At 37.0% G+C, this 13924-nt stretch overlaps 1 protein-coding gene across 1 annotated transcript in view; it reads left to right on the top strand.

Annotated features, from left to right (window-relative positions):
* CNKSR2 (connector enhancer of kinase suppressor of Ras 2) overlaps window positions 1-13924 on the top strand; it is a 281300-nt gene that overhangs the window by 220880 nt on the left and 46496 nt on the right. Inside the window, exons 18-20 of the mRNA XM_052663048.1 lie at window positions 4191-4258; window positions 10314-10414; window positions 12949-13498. Of these exons, the coding sequence (XP_052519008.1) occupies window positions 4191-4258; window positions 10314-10414; window positions 12949-13498 (719 nt within the window). The remainder of the gene's footprint in view (window positions 1-4190; window positions 4259-10313; window positions 10415-12948; window positions 13499-13924) is intronic.

The raw sequence follows: 13924 nt of genomic DNA, 5'->3' as shown, positions 1-13924 counted from the left end.
TGGACTCTGTTCTGTTCCATTGATCCATATGTCTGTTTTTATGCTGATAGCGTACTGTTTTGATTGCTATTGCTTTGTAGTATTGTCTGAAGTTAGTGTGTGTTACAGGGGGATTGAGGGGGTTATGCCTACAACTTTGTTCTTTTTCCTCAGGAATTCTTTGTCAATTCTGGGTATTTTATAGTTCCACATAAATTTTAGGGTTATTGGTTGTATTTCTGTGAACTGAGCCTTGCATTTGGTTTCCACAATCTTCTCTTGCTTTGTATGTTACCATTCTTGAAATTTCACATGAAGCAATCAGAATTTGCTGAGCTTGTTCTCAAAATGAAAATTATGTAGTTGTTGGGGAGTGGTGCTACTCTGTTTTGTGTTATAACTATTTTATAATTCTGCTCTTTTAGTTACTATTCATTTTTTCACAGTTGAGCTCAGTACCCTTAGGATAAACATGAAGTATTATAACATCATAGCCAAACAGAAAATAAGTGGTATATATGAACATGTCCTCTTCTACAAGATAAATCCACTAGAACACAGTTTAACTCCCATCTAAGAATAAACATAATTTAATCATTTGGGATACTTGCTAATCAGGGTTTTTTTAGGTTTAGAAAATAGCCTGCTCAAAAATGCATTTTTGTTAGCTGTAACACCATTCTTGGTCTCCATTCTCTACCCTGTGTTAGGAATAACTTTAGAAGTATATGATGTCACTACTCTTCCCTGATACTCCTTTGGATGTGTCTGGTTCAGGATATCAGAAAAGAAACTAAGCCAAACCCATAAGTTTCACTTCGTTGCCTTTTCTAAGCAGTGAATCAAAGAATAAATGAATCTGATCAAATATGTCATCATCTCCATATCATACGTTTCAGAGTGCTGTTTTATATTAGCCTGTCCATGGTGTACTACAACCTTCTGAATTGTCCTGAAATACTGAAACTTTTTTAAAAATTTAAGTATAATAGACTATTACTGTTTTGCCTTGCTTTTTCTTTCTTTAATAACCATATCCCTAGTGTCTTATTTTCAACAAACAAGTTTTTTTAAAAATTACTTGTCAATAGGAAGAAGGAGAGTGAACGGCAATGTTCACAGAGGATTGGTAATAGGGAAAGACACCCTCCAACAACTTTATTTAATAACCTAATTATTACATAAGAGCAAGATGTCCTGGGTATTGGTTCATTCTCTATGTAGTCCTTTGAAGGCATGTACCTAAGCCTTCAAGAAATGATAATTATAATTATATTATAATAATTATAAATAAATACCTTATCTGGTTATTTCATAATTTCTTAAGTATCATATGTATTTTTTAAATGTAGTGCTAGTTTTGACAGGACCTAGTAATTGGAATGAAAAGGCAATCCTTAGATTTAATTTTCTTCTATAAAATCTGCATGTATGTATACACATTCATACACTTACTTATATATATACCCAAATATATATATACCCAAATATAAATGTTAGAATATTAAAACCTCACCTTCTGTTTTTTGAGTAGCTTTAAGTTGGAATGTGAGGTAATTTGCAAAAAACACTTTTGAGCACCCTACCACCAATCCATCTGTTCCCTCCTCAGAAATGAGCATTGAAACATTAAAAAAACCTTTTTTGCCAGTCTGTGTGAAATCTGTGGGAAGAAAATAAAACATCAAGTTTCTCAAGTATTCTGAGACTTATTTACTGAATTTACTTGGCCTGTGTATTCCTTTTCATGTCAGCACATATGTCATTGTAATTGTCAGGACTCACCAGTTTTTGTTTAGTAGTTATTATTTGTATATTTCTTCTATAATTCTTACTCTTATTTCCCTCTCAGTACGTTATTCTGTGGCAGTTCTTGGCAGCTTCATTGAAATGTTCACCGTAGGCCCAATCTTCTTATTCCTTCATATTGTCTGTCTCCCTTCGCTGCAAATATAGGCATCATGAAAACAGATACTTTATTTCATTTATCTCTTTATCCATGCCTAGGACAGTACCTGGCACACCTAAATATTTCTTACCTCAATTAATGCATCAGTTCAGTTCAGTTCAGTCATATCTGCTATTCATAATAGCATATAAACACCAAATCGTAACTGCAACAAGTGTTTGGTTAAGCATTTTCTAACCAAGGCCTGAGGACAACTTATCCAAGACAGCAACAACAGCTGTGTAGCATTCAGCCTTTTGTATTTAAATACCCTGGCCCAAGTTTATACACTTACTTTTTTCTTTTTTTTTTTTTTTGATGGCTCAAACAACAGAAATTTATTTTCTCATAGTTCTGGAGGCTAGAATCTCAAGATCAAGGTGCCCTCAGGGGTGGTTTCTGATGATACCTCTCTTCCTGGCTTGTAGATAGTCACCTTCTGGTTTTGTCCTCACTTTCTAAAGAGTTTTTATTGTGGGCAGAATTTGTCTTCCTAAAAGTAGTTTAATTTTTTTGTTGTCTTGTGAAATTTAAGAATCCTGGAGCTCATTAAAGGCAGAAATTATGTCTTATTCATTTTTGGACCCCTAAAACATAGCTCATTGTTCAGCATATAACAGACATTTCATAAATATTGTTCAGCTGAAAAATTAAGAAACCTCTTTTTAGTTTCTTTATTCATCTTATACAAGACCTCATTGCTCTTTAGCTAATAACAAAATTAAATTTCAGTGATATATTAAGAAGTAGTAAATAGGTACTGAATTAAAATTCAGCAATAAATATTCCTCTGGTGGTATCAACATCATTTCTACCCAAAAAAGCACCAACCCTGTCTTTCCTAAGGGTGCTAAGACTTGCCTTATAATACAAATTCAACTCCTTTCTTATTACAAGTCACCTATAGACTAGATTTTCATGTTGACCTTTTACTAATGATTAGTCATTTTAAAAAGGTTATTTGTTATGAGGTTAGCTTCTTAGAGTTTATAATTTTCTGCATTATGTGTATATATACCATCCTACTGAATTCATTTGATTACTTTTTTTTTCATTTCTGCTTCCTTTTTTACTTCCCAGACATACTTGAGGTAATCATTTTACTGTAGGTTTTGTCAAAGTTGAGCTTTAAGTGACTTGTTCCTAAAATTAAACCTTAAATTTCCATGGGTGTGATTTTGTCCACTAGAGAAACAACTTTTCTCCCTCTCTCTTCAAGATATTCTCAGTATCTGATGCACAGTCAACACCACTTGGCATAATGATGAGGTATATGAGTCACTTCAGAGACATTCATCTTCTAGTTGACAGGGGAAATAATCTCTTAGGAGAAAAAGTTCTCAAAAACAATTTTTTAAAAATATGTTAAGATCAGATTATTCCACAATTTAATATTAACTCTATTAGCTAGTTTGGAAGGTTGATTCTCCCTTACTTTCTTGTTTGGGAAAATATATGAATCATTGTTCAGGATTAACCAGTGAAAAATTGTCAAGTTAGTTTAAAGACTTCGTGATTCGATAATCTGATGCAATGTAAACAGTTACCAGAGTAATGAACACAGGTAGAGACCTTATGGAACAAAAGATGGAGATTGAAGCAGTGCTTTGCTTCAGGTAGCCCCCTACATTGGTAATAGCAATTCTCCTGAAAGAGGAGAGAACTAAGATTTAATTTTAAATTACTATTGTTCATGGAAATAAATTTTCAGGATCCAAAACATAGGTTAAAATTGTATATGTACTTTTTGTTTTGGAAAAACCTAATACCCTTGTATTAGAGACAGATTTCCATAGTACTACTCAGATGTGTTTCCCCTTGGATCATTAAATGTAAAAGAGATTCATCAAAATTAATATTTGATAGTAAAACTTATTTGACAAGCAAAGTCAATAGCTTTTTCCCTTCTCAAGATAAATTATATCTGATATTGTTTAAATATTTCTAAAGAAGCATTTTTTTCTGAGGAAACAGAACAGCAACAGAATTATAAGACTTTGGTCATCTCAGACCCCTTTATATTGCAGATATATACAGGCTTGCCCAAGACTTTTCTAGTGAAATAGCATCTTTACTGTGGGAACAGTTTGTACTGCAGCAAATTATAACTTATTGATGACTCCATGTGTTAAGAGTAACAAAAAACAACACATCTTTTATCTGAGGTTATTCCATATACTCATATGCATTTGAAAATAAATATTTCCAAAAAGGTAAATTATAAGAAATTCAGTTGCAATGTTACTGATATTTGTTTTTTCAGGTGGCTTAACAGAATTAACATGCTGACTGCAGGATATGCAGAAAGAGAGAGGATTAAGCAAGAACAAGGTAAAGGAATACTTTTTTTTTACTATTGTTATGTTCTTTTCCCTTGCTGTTTTCCTCTACAGTGTTTGATTGCTATCACTTGAGAGAAAATGCAAATATCAATCTGTGGTTTTTTTTTTTTTTTTCCTCTTTTGTGCACTTCAAAGGAATCCAAACCATAGCATTTTATGGGTAGGATTTAGTAAATCAAACAGGAAATAAACTCAGATTTTTAGAGCAGCTAATATGGAGTTTGTTCCTGTTTGTTGCCATCTCCTTTAGACTATTTCTTATGGGAAAAAAAATCTTAAAAATTAAAGAGCCTAGAATTGGTCCTATATTGACCCAAGTCTAGGTCCTTAGTGGTTTTTTCTACTTAGTGGTTTCACAGACATTTAGGTGCTTTTTTATGCAGAGAGCTCAGATGAATGATTCATTCTTTCATCAAGTATCTCATTTGGATGTGTTCTTCAGTTCTGTTAGTGTGTTAGCTCTTGTGATCATATGGAACTTGCCTTAGTATTGACCTCATATTTATGCAACACAATATCCTGATGCAGAATTGAAATCTCAACAAAAGTTGTGGTTACCATTCTAAAAGTGGCTTTACTTTTCCCAAAGAATGTTTGCTGTACATCCCTTGGAAGCATAACTAGTTTTTTGAAAACTTTTGAGACATCCTAAAGTTAAAGGAATTCTACAGAAGGATACACAAACATACTTCTAGTTGTGTCTCCAGTATGTATAGTCTGGGTGTTGATGTGAAGATTCTGAAAACTTTGTTTCCTCACAGAGAAAACTTTTTAAAGCATCTAAAAACTAAAGGTTAGAGATATCTAAAAAAGATAACCAGATCCCAAAACCAATCTGTCAGCAAAGGTTTAGGTCAGGGGTCAGGAAACTTTCTGAGTAAAGAGCCAAACAGTAAATATCTTAGGCTTTGAAGGCCTTAAGGTTTCTTTGAAGCTATTCAGCTCTGCTACAGACACATGAAAAGAAGTGGCTGTACTTCCATAAAGCTTTATTTATGGACAATGAGATTGAATTTCATAACATTTTTCACATTTTGAAACTTCTTTTGATTTTTTTAAATCCACTTAAAATGTAAAAGCCATTCTTGATCCACAGGCTGTATAAAAACAGGCCAAGTGCCTCATTTGGCCTGCAGACTATAGTTTACCAATCCCGAGTTTAGAGCCATAGGATGAGAGAATGGAGGTGCCTAGAGCAGTGAAGAGTGAGGAGATAGGGCAGGAAGATGTCCAAGAAATAGCATAACATGATTATTGCCGATGGGAATTTACCATCTTGTTGAGAATTTCAAAAATATAGACTTGAAATTGCCTAAGAAAAATTAAAGAGCGACATAAAGTAAATGAGTACTCATTTTTGCACAACATGCAACTGATTTTAAAAATTGCTAAGTGGATGCAAAATTAAAAAAAAAAGAATCCTGAAGAGGGGGCAGGATTAACGAGGATATACTTGGAGAAAGTAATCAGTGAGCCTGATGTAAAATGTTAGCACTGAAGAGAAAGAGAAGACTTTATTAAGTTTTGAAGTGTTTCTGGCATCACTGAAACATGTTTCTGGCATCATGTCAATGGACGTGAGTTTGAGCAAACTCTGGGAGACAGTGAAGGACAGGGAACCTGACAGGCTGCAGTCCGTGGGGTCGCAGAGTCGGACACGACTGAGCGACTGAACAACAACAAAGTGTTTCTGAGTGAGGCCTTCATCTAGCACTCTAATCGTATTATGGTGAAATAGGCACTCATCCTGCCTGAAATTACATTGAATTGTAGCAGAAAAGATACTCTGAGTAAAATAGAGAAAGTGAAACATGGAAAAGTACAAACCAAATTCCATGGGAATGAGTCTGGAGAGATTTCTTCCAGGAAGGAAATGGGAAAGACATTATGTGGACATAATCTGAACTGGTTCTCACAGGATGAGAAGTAATAAAATAAAACATTTCTGAGAGTGGAAGCAGCATGGGTACTTCCACAAATAACATGGAAGCCGTCTCCATCAAATCACTGTGCACAGGCAAACCCAGCCAGGACTATGAAGTGTCAGGCCAGTAATTAAGTCACATTTCTTCATTGTTAAACCTTTATTCCCCACTTAATTCTTCTACTTAATTTATGGGCCTACAGTTATAGTAAGAGAACTAAATACACACACATACACACATACCAAATTACTTTTAAAAGGCATGAAAGCTGTTCTTTAAAAGTACATGTAGATTTGTTTCTCTGTTTTTTAAGATGTAAGAATTTGAAGTGTGGGCAATGTGCTGATAGGAAAATGAATCTTTAAAAAGTCAATTTGCATGAATAAGGAAACTTGGATTTCCAGGCTTAACTTCTGTATTTTGTCACTCGACATTGCTTTGAAACTGAGCATGGCCTTGATTTTAGTGGATTTCCTTTGTACTTGGTATTATATAACCAAAATTCATTATGGATGAAAGAACTGGTAAGTCACATTGCACATGCAGGTTCCCAAAAAAAACTCATTCCATGGATTCATGCTGCCATAGTCTGTCATGTGAGTATTTATTTTAGTGCCTACTAGAAAATGGTAGATAATTATATGTAGAAGCTTGAAGTTACAGTTCAGTTCTCTACAACCAGAATCTCTGAGATTTCCCCTTAGAGTATACATTCATCAGATGCTCTAACATGGATCACAAGCATATTAGACTTCCTACCTTATATGGGATTAGGTCTCACAATATCCTATATAGTCAACTGCTGGATGCACGTGTCTATGCCACACTTCTATAAAATTGTTTGACATCTGAGTACCATTCTCAGCACTGAAGTTAAACCTGAAACAAAGCTCTTTGAGAATTGGAAATATTTCAGAAAGATGCAAAGGAATAACTGCCAAACACTGTTTCTATTTAAATACTCAATATAGCTTAGAAGTGACTCTTTCATTGACTTAAAAGTTTAGTGAATTGCTGTCTTTAACTACAGCAGTATAAAGGATATGAGGATCTTTTTCATTATGCATTATTTTACATAGAGAAAACAGGGTTACATTGAATTTTGCCAAGATCATACTTTGGCTAATTGTCTGCTAATACTTTTTTTTTTATTTTTCCAGCTTCAGATCAGACATTCATGACACATTATTTTCAATCACACGTAAGGTCTTAGTAAAGCTTTAATTACATAAAAATGAATAAAATTCATTGTGTTTCTTTGATAGTTCTAGATGAAAAAGCCAATTTTTTTTTAGATTATCCTTTGTATCAACATAAGAAGTGGAAATTTTCCTCTTCTATTGATGGCACTGTTTATTCATGATCAGTTACTTGTTAAATTGAATATCACTGCAAGAGACATTAAAAAGTATCCATTCATTCCGTGCTAAATAAGAGAGCTAAGAAAAATAAATTTGCTCTTAGAATGAAAATCAGACTGGTTTCAGCCTCTGGGCAGCAGTGTGCTGGTAATTTTCCACACATACCCCAAAAGGCCTGAATTTTCTGTAGGCTCTTCCCTGTCATTACTCTCTCAGAGACACATGGCTTAGTGTATGAAATGAAGTTAATTTACAAAGTGGTATTTCAACCTCTTCTTAGACAACCCACGAAAAATTTGGTTTGATGGTGTTTCTTTTTTAGTAAACCAAGAATTACATCAAATTTCGAACTAGAATTTTTCCTCATTTATCAAGGAAAGAGGGGTTAGGGTGGGGAGTAGAGAGAGAATCTCCTGAATCTGTCACTTGTAGTGTTAGTCATAGAGATCTTGAGAAAATAGTTATCTTCTCCTTCTCAGTGTGCTGATTGGACCATTTCAGGTGCTAAGTACTTGAGACCCAAAGTCTCAGTACAAAGGTGAAGGGAAAACTCAGCACAGGTGTCATAGTTTCTGGAAATAGTGGGAAGGGTAAGAGCAGAGTGATCTTGGCAGGCCTACTGCTGGGGAGAAGGAGGAGGAGTGCTTAGTACCTCTCCCTCCAGCAGTAATTTCCCAGTAGAATTCAGGCTCTCACAAAACTACCCAACTGAGGCCCCAGAGCTCCAGAATTCACTTTTCATTGCTGGAACTTGCTACAAGAAAAAATTAATGGCTAAGAAGACGGGAACACCAGGCACTTGTTTCCTGTGTGATCTGGGACAGACTGTCCTAGCGTGCTACCTGCAAATCCACCAGTACTAGGAATCCTGATATTTTTTAGTGCTTTCAAGGTGTAAGGCACTTAAATATGTGCTACCATAGTACCCCACTCATACAGCTCTGAAAGGTGGTGTTTATTAGCCCCGTTTTACGGATAACAAAACAGACTCAGAGAGATTAAGTCACCATCACAAGAGCACAGACATGGCAGTTGGTACAGCCAAACATTGAAGCTGCATCTGCACGAGTATATAGTCCATGCTTTTCTGACTGGCGTTTACTGGGTGCGTTTCTGGACAGCTACATCAATTCATATTTGGGAGGAGACTTAATATGCTTCCCATCACCAGTGTGACCCAGTGTAAAAGCCAGATATCAAATTTAGGTTAACTATAGTGAAGTGAAGTCACTCAGTCGTGTCCGACTCTTTGCCACCCCATGGACTGTAGCCTATCAGGCTCCTCCGTCCATGGGATTTTCCAGGCAAGAGTGCTGGAGTGGATTGCCATTTCCTTCTCCAGGGGATCTTCCCAACCCAGGAATCGAACCCGGGTCTCCCGCATTGCAGGCAGATGCTTTACCGTCTGAGCCACCGTTAACTATAGTCTTTGTTTTTCTTTTACTCAAAGGGGATAATTAAAGCAGGAATAGGATTTTCAAAGACTTTCTCTCCATTGCTAAAGGACAGGGTCTTGAAAAAGCATGGATATATGTCACATTAAACTCTCTCTTTAATATGTCACATTAAACTAAGTCATACAAAAGAGTCCCAGTAATTTAACCCTTCAAGGTTTAGAACAAGGCAATTTCTTAGTTCAAACCCCAGTTTTACTACTTTCTATTTGGCATATAATAAGTACTCAGTAAATGTTAATTGTACTTATTAATCAGCACCACAAGGAAAATGTATAAAAATATTACAATATGGGAATTCCTAGATGGAAAAAGGTATCTATAAAAATATGTGCCACGATTTTTCGCCTACATCTAAGTATTAGTTAAGCCTTCTAGTGGTTCTTTCGTGGTGGAGTTTTTCATAAGAATAAGGAACCTTTTGTTTGGCTACTTTTCTTATATCATTTGAAATTCATATGGGTGATACTTCTAGATTTTTCCTTATAAACACAAAAAATTAACCCAGCAGTTATAGGGTGGTTGAAATATTGGTAGAACAGATCTGATGATTGGCCTTTGTGCTGTATTCTACTCGACCAATGTACCTCAGTTTTTCCTCTTCCCTCTTGCCTGAGGTCTGCCAAGTCATTTTGTCTAGCGGCTTACATTTTCTACCCTTTTAAGTAATTCTAGAAGTTTGGAGCTTACAGCCCACATCAGCAGATTTGCCCTTTTGCGTTTGGCAAGAATCAAGGTTTGCCATGTGTTTCCAAGTAGAGGTGGGAGTATGGTGTTATAGAGACTCGTGTCAGCATGACTCTGGAAACAGCGATTGTTAGATAACCAGTGAACTGAAGCCAGAGAAGAGAATTGAGAACATTATTCTGGGAGCTGTTTATATCTGTAGAGATCTACAGCAATGTATGCATTTCTTCTTTGAGTGTTCATCTTTAAGATAAAATGATACACCTTAAAAAAGGTCATGTAACATCATTCATTCTTTGAAGTTTCAAGTAGTTTGGTCTGGAATTATACCCTAAACCTGATTTGACTTATGCATTATCTTTTTCGTAACTCCTTAAAGTGCAGCTATGTGTTATTGCTTGCTTTAAAAGGAGGTAGGAATTGGGTGATTGTACTCTCTTTCTCCTCAAATCCCAACTGAAAATAAAAGTTGTTGGACCTGGAGTAGCCAGTGCTGGGGAGCAGTGTGTAGAAATGGAATTTAAACTTCCTTTTGTTAGCTGGTAGTGAGTGTTACTGAAAATATGGCTAGACACTTTTAATGGAATACTGATGTATCCATATGTGTGAACTTTCAGATTACTGGAGTGAGAGTGACAAGGAAGAAGCAGATACTCCGTCAACACCTAAACAGGACAGCCCTCCACCCCCCTACGATACATACCCACGGCCTCCCTCTGTAAGTTGCCAATAGTAATGTACTCAATATAGTATTGGATTCTTGGATCTGAAACATCCTTTTTTTATGTTAAAAAACATTGTGTGGTGAATTACTTGTCAGACCTTGTGTTTTTCAGGGGGAAAGAAAACAGGGAGCCTAAAAGAAATAAGGGAGAAACTTTAAGTATACAAAGAATATTTAATCAGGAGAAGCAATCACCACAGATTCCACACTTAGAAATATCTTACCAGTTTTATTAAGAAAACATACCATTTGTGTCAGAGTAGCCTTCATGAACTATCAACAAAAAAAAGTTTTGTGGAAAAAAGATATGTAAATTGACTTTATCTATTCTACACTAACAAAGTTCATTCCTATGTTCTTTAGAAACAATAGTAAAAATTGATATTATATCTGTATTGAACATGTTTTGGTAGGTAGCTTTTCAGATAGCTATGGGATCTGGTTTAATGTATATGTGTTTATGTGGTACCCTTCTTCTTAAGACTTCTTAAACTTGTGTAAATCATTCTGTGTATAGACTGTACCTTGATTTTTATAACTGTCCCTGTTTGTTTTATGCTCATCAGAATTATTGAAAGAGTCTCAATACTGTCCCATTTTAAAGACTGTACATTGCATGGTCACCGTACGTAAGAGTCCATTCTGCCTGTCTGGGGACTGAGTCTTCCACATAGGTAATGGAAACTGGATTTAGGTGACAATAGCCGCCAACCTAATTCCACTTCTGTGTTACTCCAGGGGATTTTTAACAAGAAAGGTGCTATGCAAGATGTTGATATAATTCGAGGTCACTTCTCAACCTTGGCTCTGCATAAGGATCTGCTCTGGAATGTTTTAGAAATGCAGATACTCAGGCCTAATCCAGAGACACTAAATTGGCATATTTGGGACTGCAAATAGCTCACTGGACTGGACTGTGAACTTTTTGAGAACAGGGACTCCATTCTATTCATCTGTTCATCCCCGTGGCCTAGTACAGCACTGGTACTTATTTATTCAGTGCTCAGTGAATATTTCTGAAATAAATAAATGGAATAAATGGATAAATATTTTAGCTAATGACTAAAAGGGAAGTCACATTTTTAATTGAAATGTTTGATGACAGTGTCTCTTACCTAAGGGAAAAAGAAGAAAAGCAGAAAAAAGGCAGAGTTGTATACATGTGTCTGTATACACATTTCCTTAATAAATGCTGCAGTGCAACAGAATGCCAGGATGAACTAAACAAATGAAATAAGGAAGTCAGTAACAAGATATAGTTTGTATCATATTTTCCCTCTTTCCCTAAAAAGTCAGGATCTGAATATTCTTTTAATATAAATATATTATTTATAGGAACTTCCCTGGGGATCCAGTGGTTAAAACTCCACGCTTCCAATGTAGGAGGCATGGGTTCCATCCCTGCTCGGGGAACTAAGATCCTACATGCTGCCTGGCACAGCCAAAAGATAAAAATAAATAAACCTTTAAAAATAAAATATTTGTAAACATGAAAGAAAGGGAAACTGCTTGACCAAACTGCTCTTTAATGATAGCAACTTGTGAATTTCAAGAAGGAAACTACCCACATTGTTATTAACACGTGGGTGGATAAACTGCCCCCAGAAAATGCCACTGAACTCCTTTACCCAAAGGGGTAGATGTACTTTCACCTTAGTCAGGCTTTTCCTGGCCACAACTTCAGCCTCAGTCATAATAACCACGTTGAACACACCTGGCTCCTCCTGCCAGGAAGGGCCGGGGCTGGTCTGTTAGCCCCCAGAGGTAGAGTAAGGCTTCTCCCAGTAGGGGTGCCTGCAAGTCTTTTACAACATTCACTTGATGCCAGTCCTTCTTGGTTGTGCTTTGGGCTGTAACATATGTTACCAAACTTTAAATTCCACTGATAAAAACATTCCATTTCTCTTTTGTGTTTATGTATTCTGAAGGCTGTGCTCAAGGCAAATGCTAATCCCCATCAGGGTGTAATCTTATCCTTCCTACATTTTAACTCTCTAGAGTGTGCCACAGAACTGACAAGACCATAAGAAAACTTTTCCTTGGCTCCATAGGAGCAGACAGTCACCTTTGAAGAAGAGGAAGGGTTGTGTCTCATTAGAGAGAAGCACCTTGTTTTTTATCCAAAAGCCATTCTTGCTTTCATCCCCAGACTCTGTAAAATCTGGAAATATAAATTTGGCAACAATTCTTCAGGATTTTTAACACGTAGAGATTTTAAAACTTGGGGTTTGGTTTTTAGTTGCTGAATATTTCTTGTATAGGCACTCACATTCCCTTATACTTTGAATGTGGTGAAACTTTGCACTAATATGTCACATTTTACATGAGAGCCCAGCATAGCTGTATTTCAATACATCCATGTCTCAGTCTCTGAAAATTTAAGCTGGGGCCTACCTTTGAGATACGTGAAAAGGTGAGTAGTCATTCACTCAAAGAGTAAATATTACCTGCTGGGAATCAAAGGTGTTCCTTGGTGATAGGAGTGGTCTGTTACTTCTGGGAGACTGATCAGAGTCTCCTTTCCACAGATGAGCTGTGCCAGTCCTTATGTGGAAGCAAAACACAGCCGGCTGTCCTCCACAGAGACCTCCCAGTCGCAATCCTCCCATGAGGAGTTTCGCCAGGAAGTGACTGGGAGCAGTGTGGTGTCCCCCATTCGCAAGACAGCCAGTCAGCGGCGCTCCTGGCAGGATTTAATCGAGACGCCCCTGACAAGCTCGGGATTACACTATCTTCAGACTCTGCCCCTGGAGGATTCTGTCTTCTCTGACTCGGCGGCCATCTCCCCCGAGCACAGGCGGCAGTCCACCCTGCCGACACAGAAGTGCCACCTTCAGGATCACTATGGGCCGTACCCCTTAGCTGAGAGCGAGCGGATGCAAGTGTTAAATGGAAACGGGGGCAAGCCTCGAAGTTTCACTCTGCCACGAGATAGCGGGTTCAACCACTGCTGTCTGAATGCGCCGGTTAGTGCCTGTGACCCGCAGGATGACGTGCAGCCCACAGAGGTGGAGGAAGAGGAGGAGGAGGAGGAGGAGGAGGAAGGGGAGGCAGCAGGGGAAAACATAGGAGACAAAAGTAAGTATGTCGATGGAGATTCTTAGCCTGTACACACAGATTCCTAACCTTTTCAAACTTCTTATTTTAAGAAAACAGAATTTTGTTTCCCCTTTTTCTTAAAATAATGCTCTTGCTGCACAGGAAGTTAGGTATCCCTTGGTGTCCCACTTTCAGAACTTGAATAACTTGGGGGGAAAAAAAGATGAGTAGTGAAGCCTATATCTCAGGACACTCACAGCTAGAAGAAATCATTTTATTTTCTCCAGTTACTCATTTGCCTTTTCAGGTTGATGGCATTCGTTTTTCTTCCTCCTCTTATTTACTTACTTTCTTCTCACTCACACGCATCATCCCTTTGGTCCACAGTTGTTGCCCTCTGACTTTGGGTTAAGAAGCTATAAATGCTTCAAGCAGGTGTTAGCAGGACCTTGGTTGAATAAGTAA

Source organism: Budorcas taxicolor, chromosome X, assembly GCF_023091745.1.
Source record: "Budorcas taxicolor isolate Tak-1 chromosome X, Takin1.1, whole genome shotgun sequence".
Classification (NCBI taxonomy): domain Eukaryota; kingdom Metazoa; phylum Chordata; class Mammalia; order Artiodactyla; family Bovidae; genus Budorcas; species Budorcas taxicolor.
The sequence above is the reverse complement of the archived record's forward strand: the minus strand, read 5'-3'. Positions and strand labels throughout refer to the sequence as shown.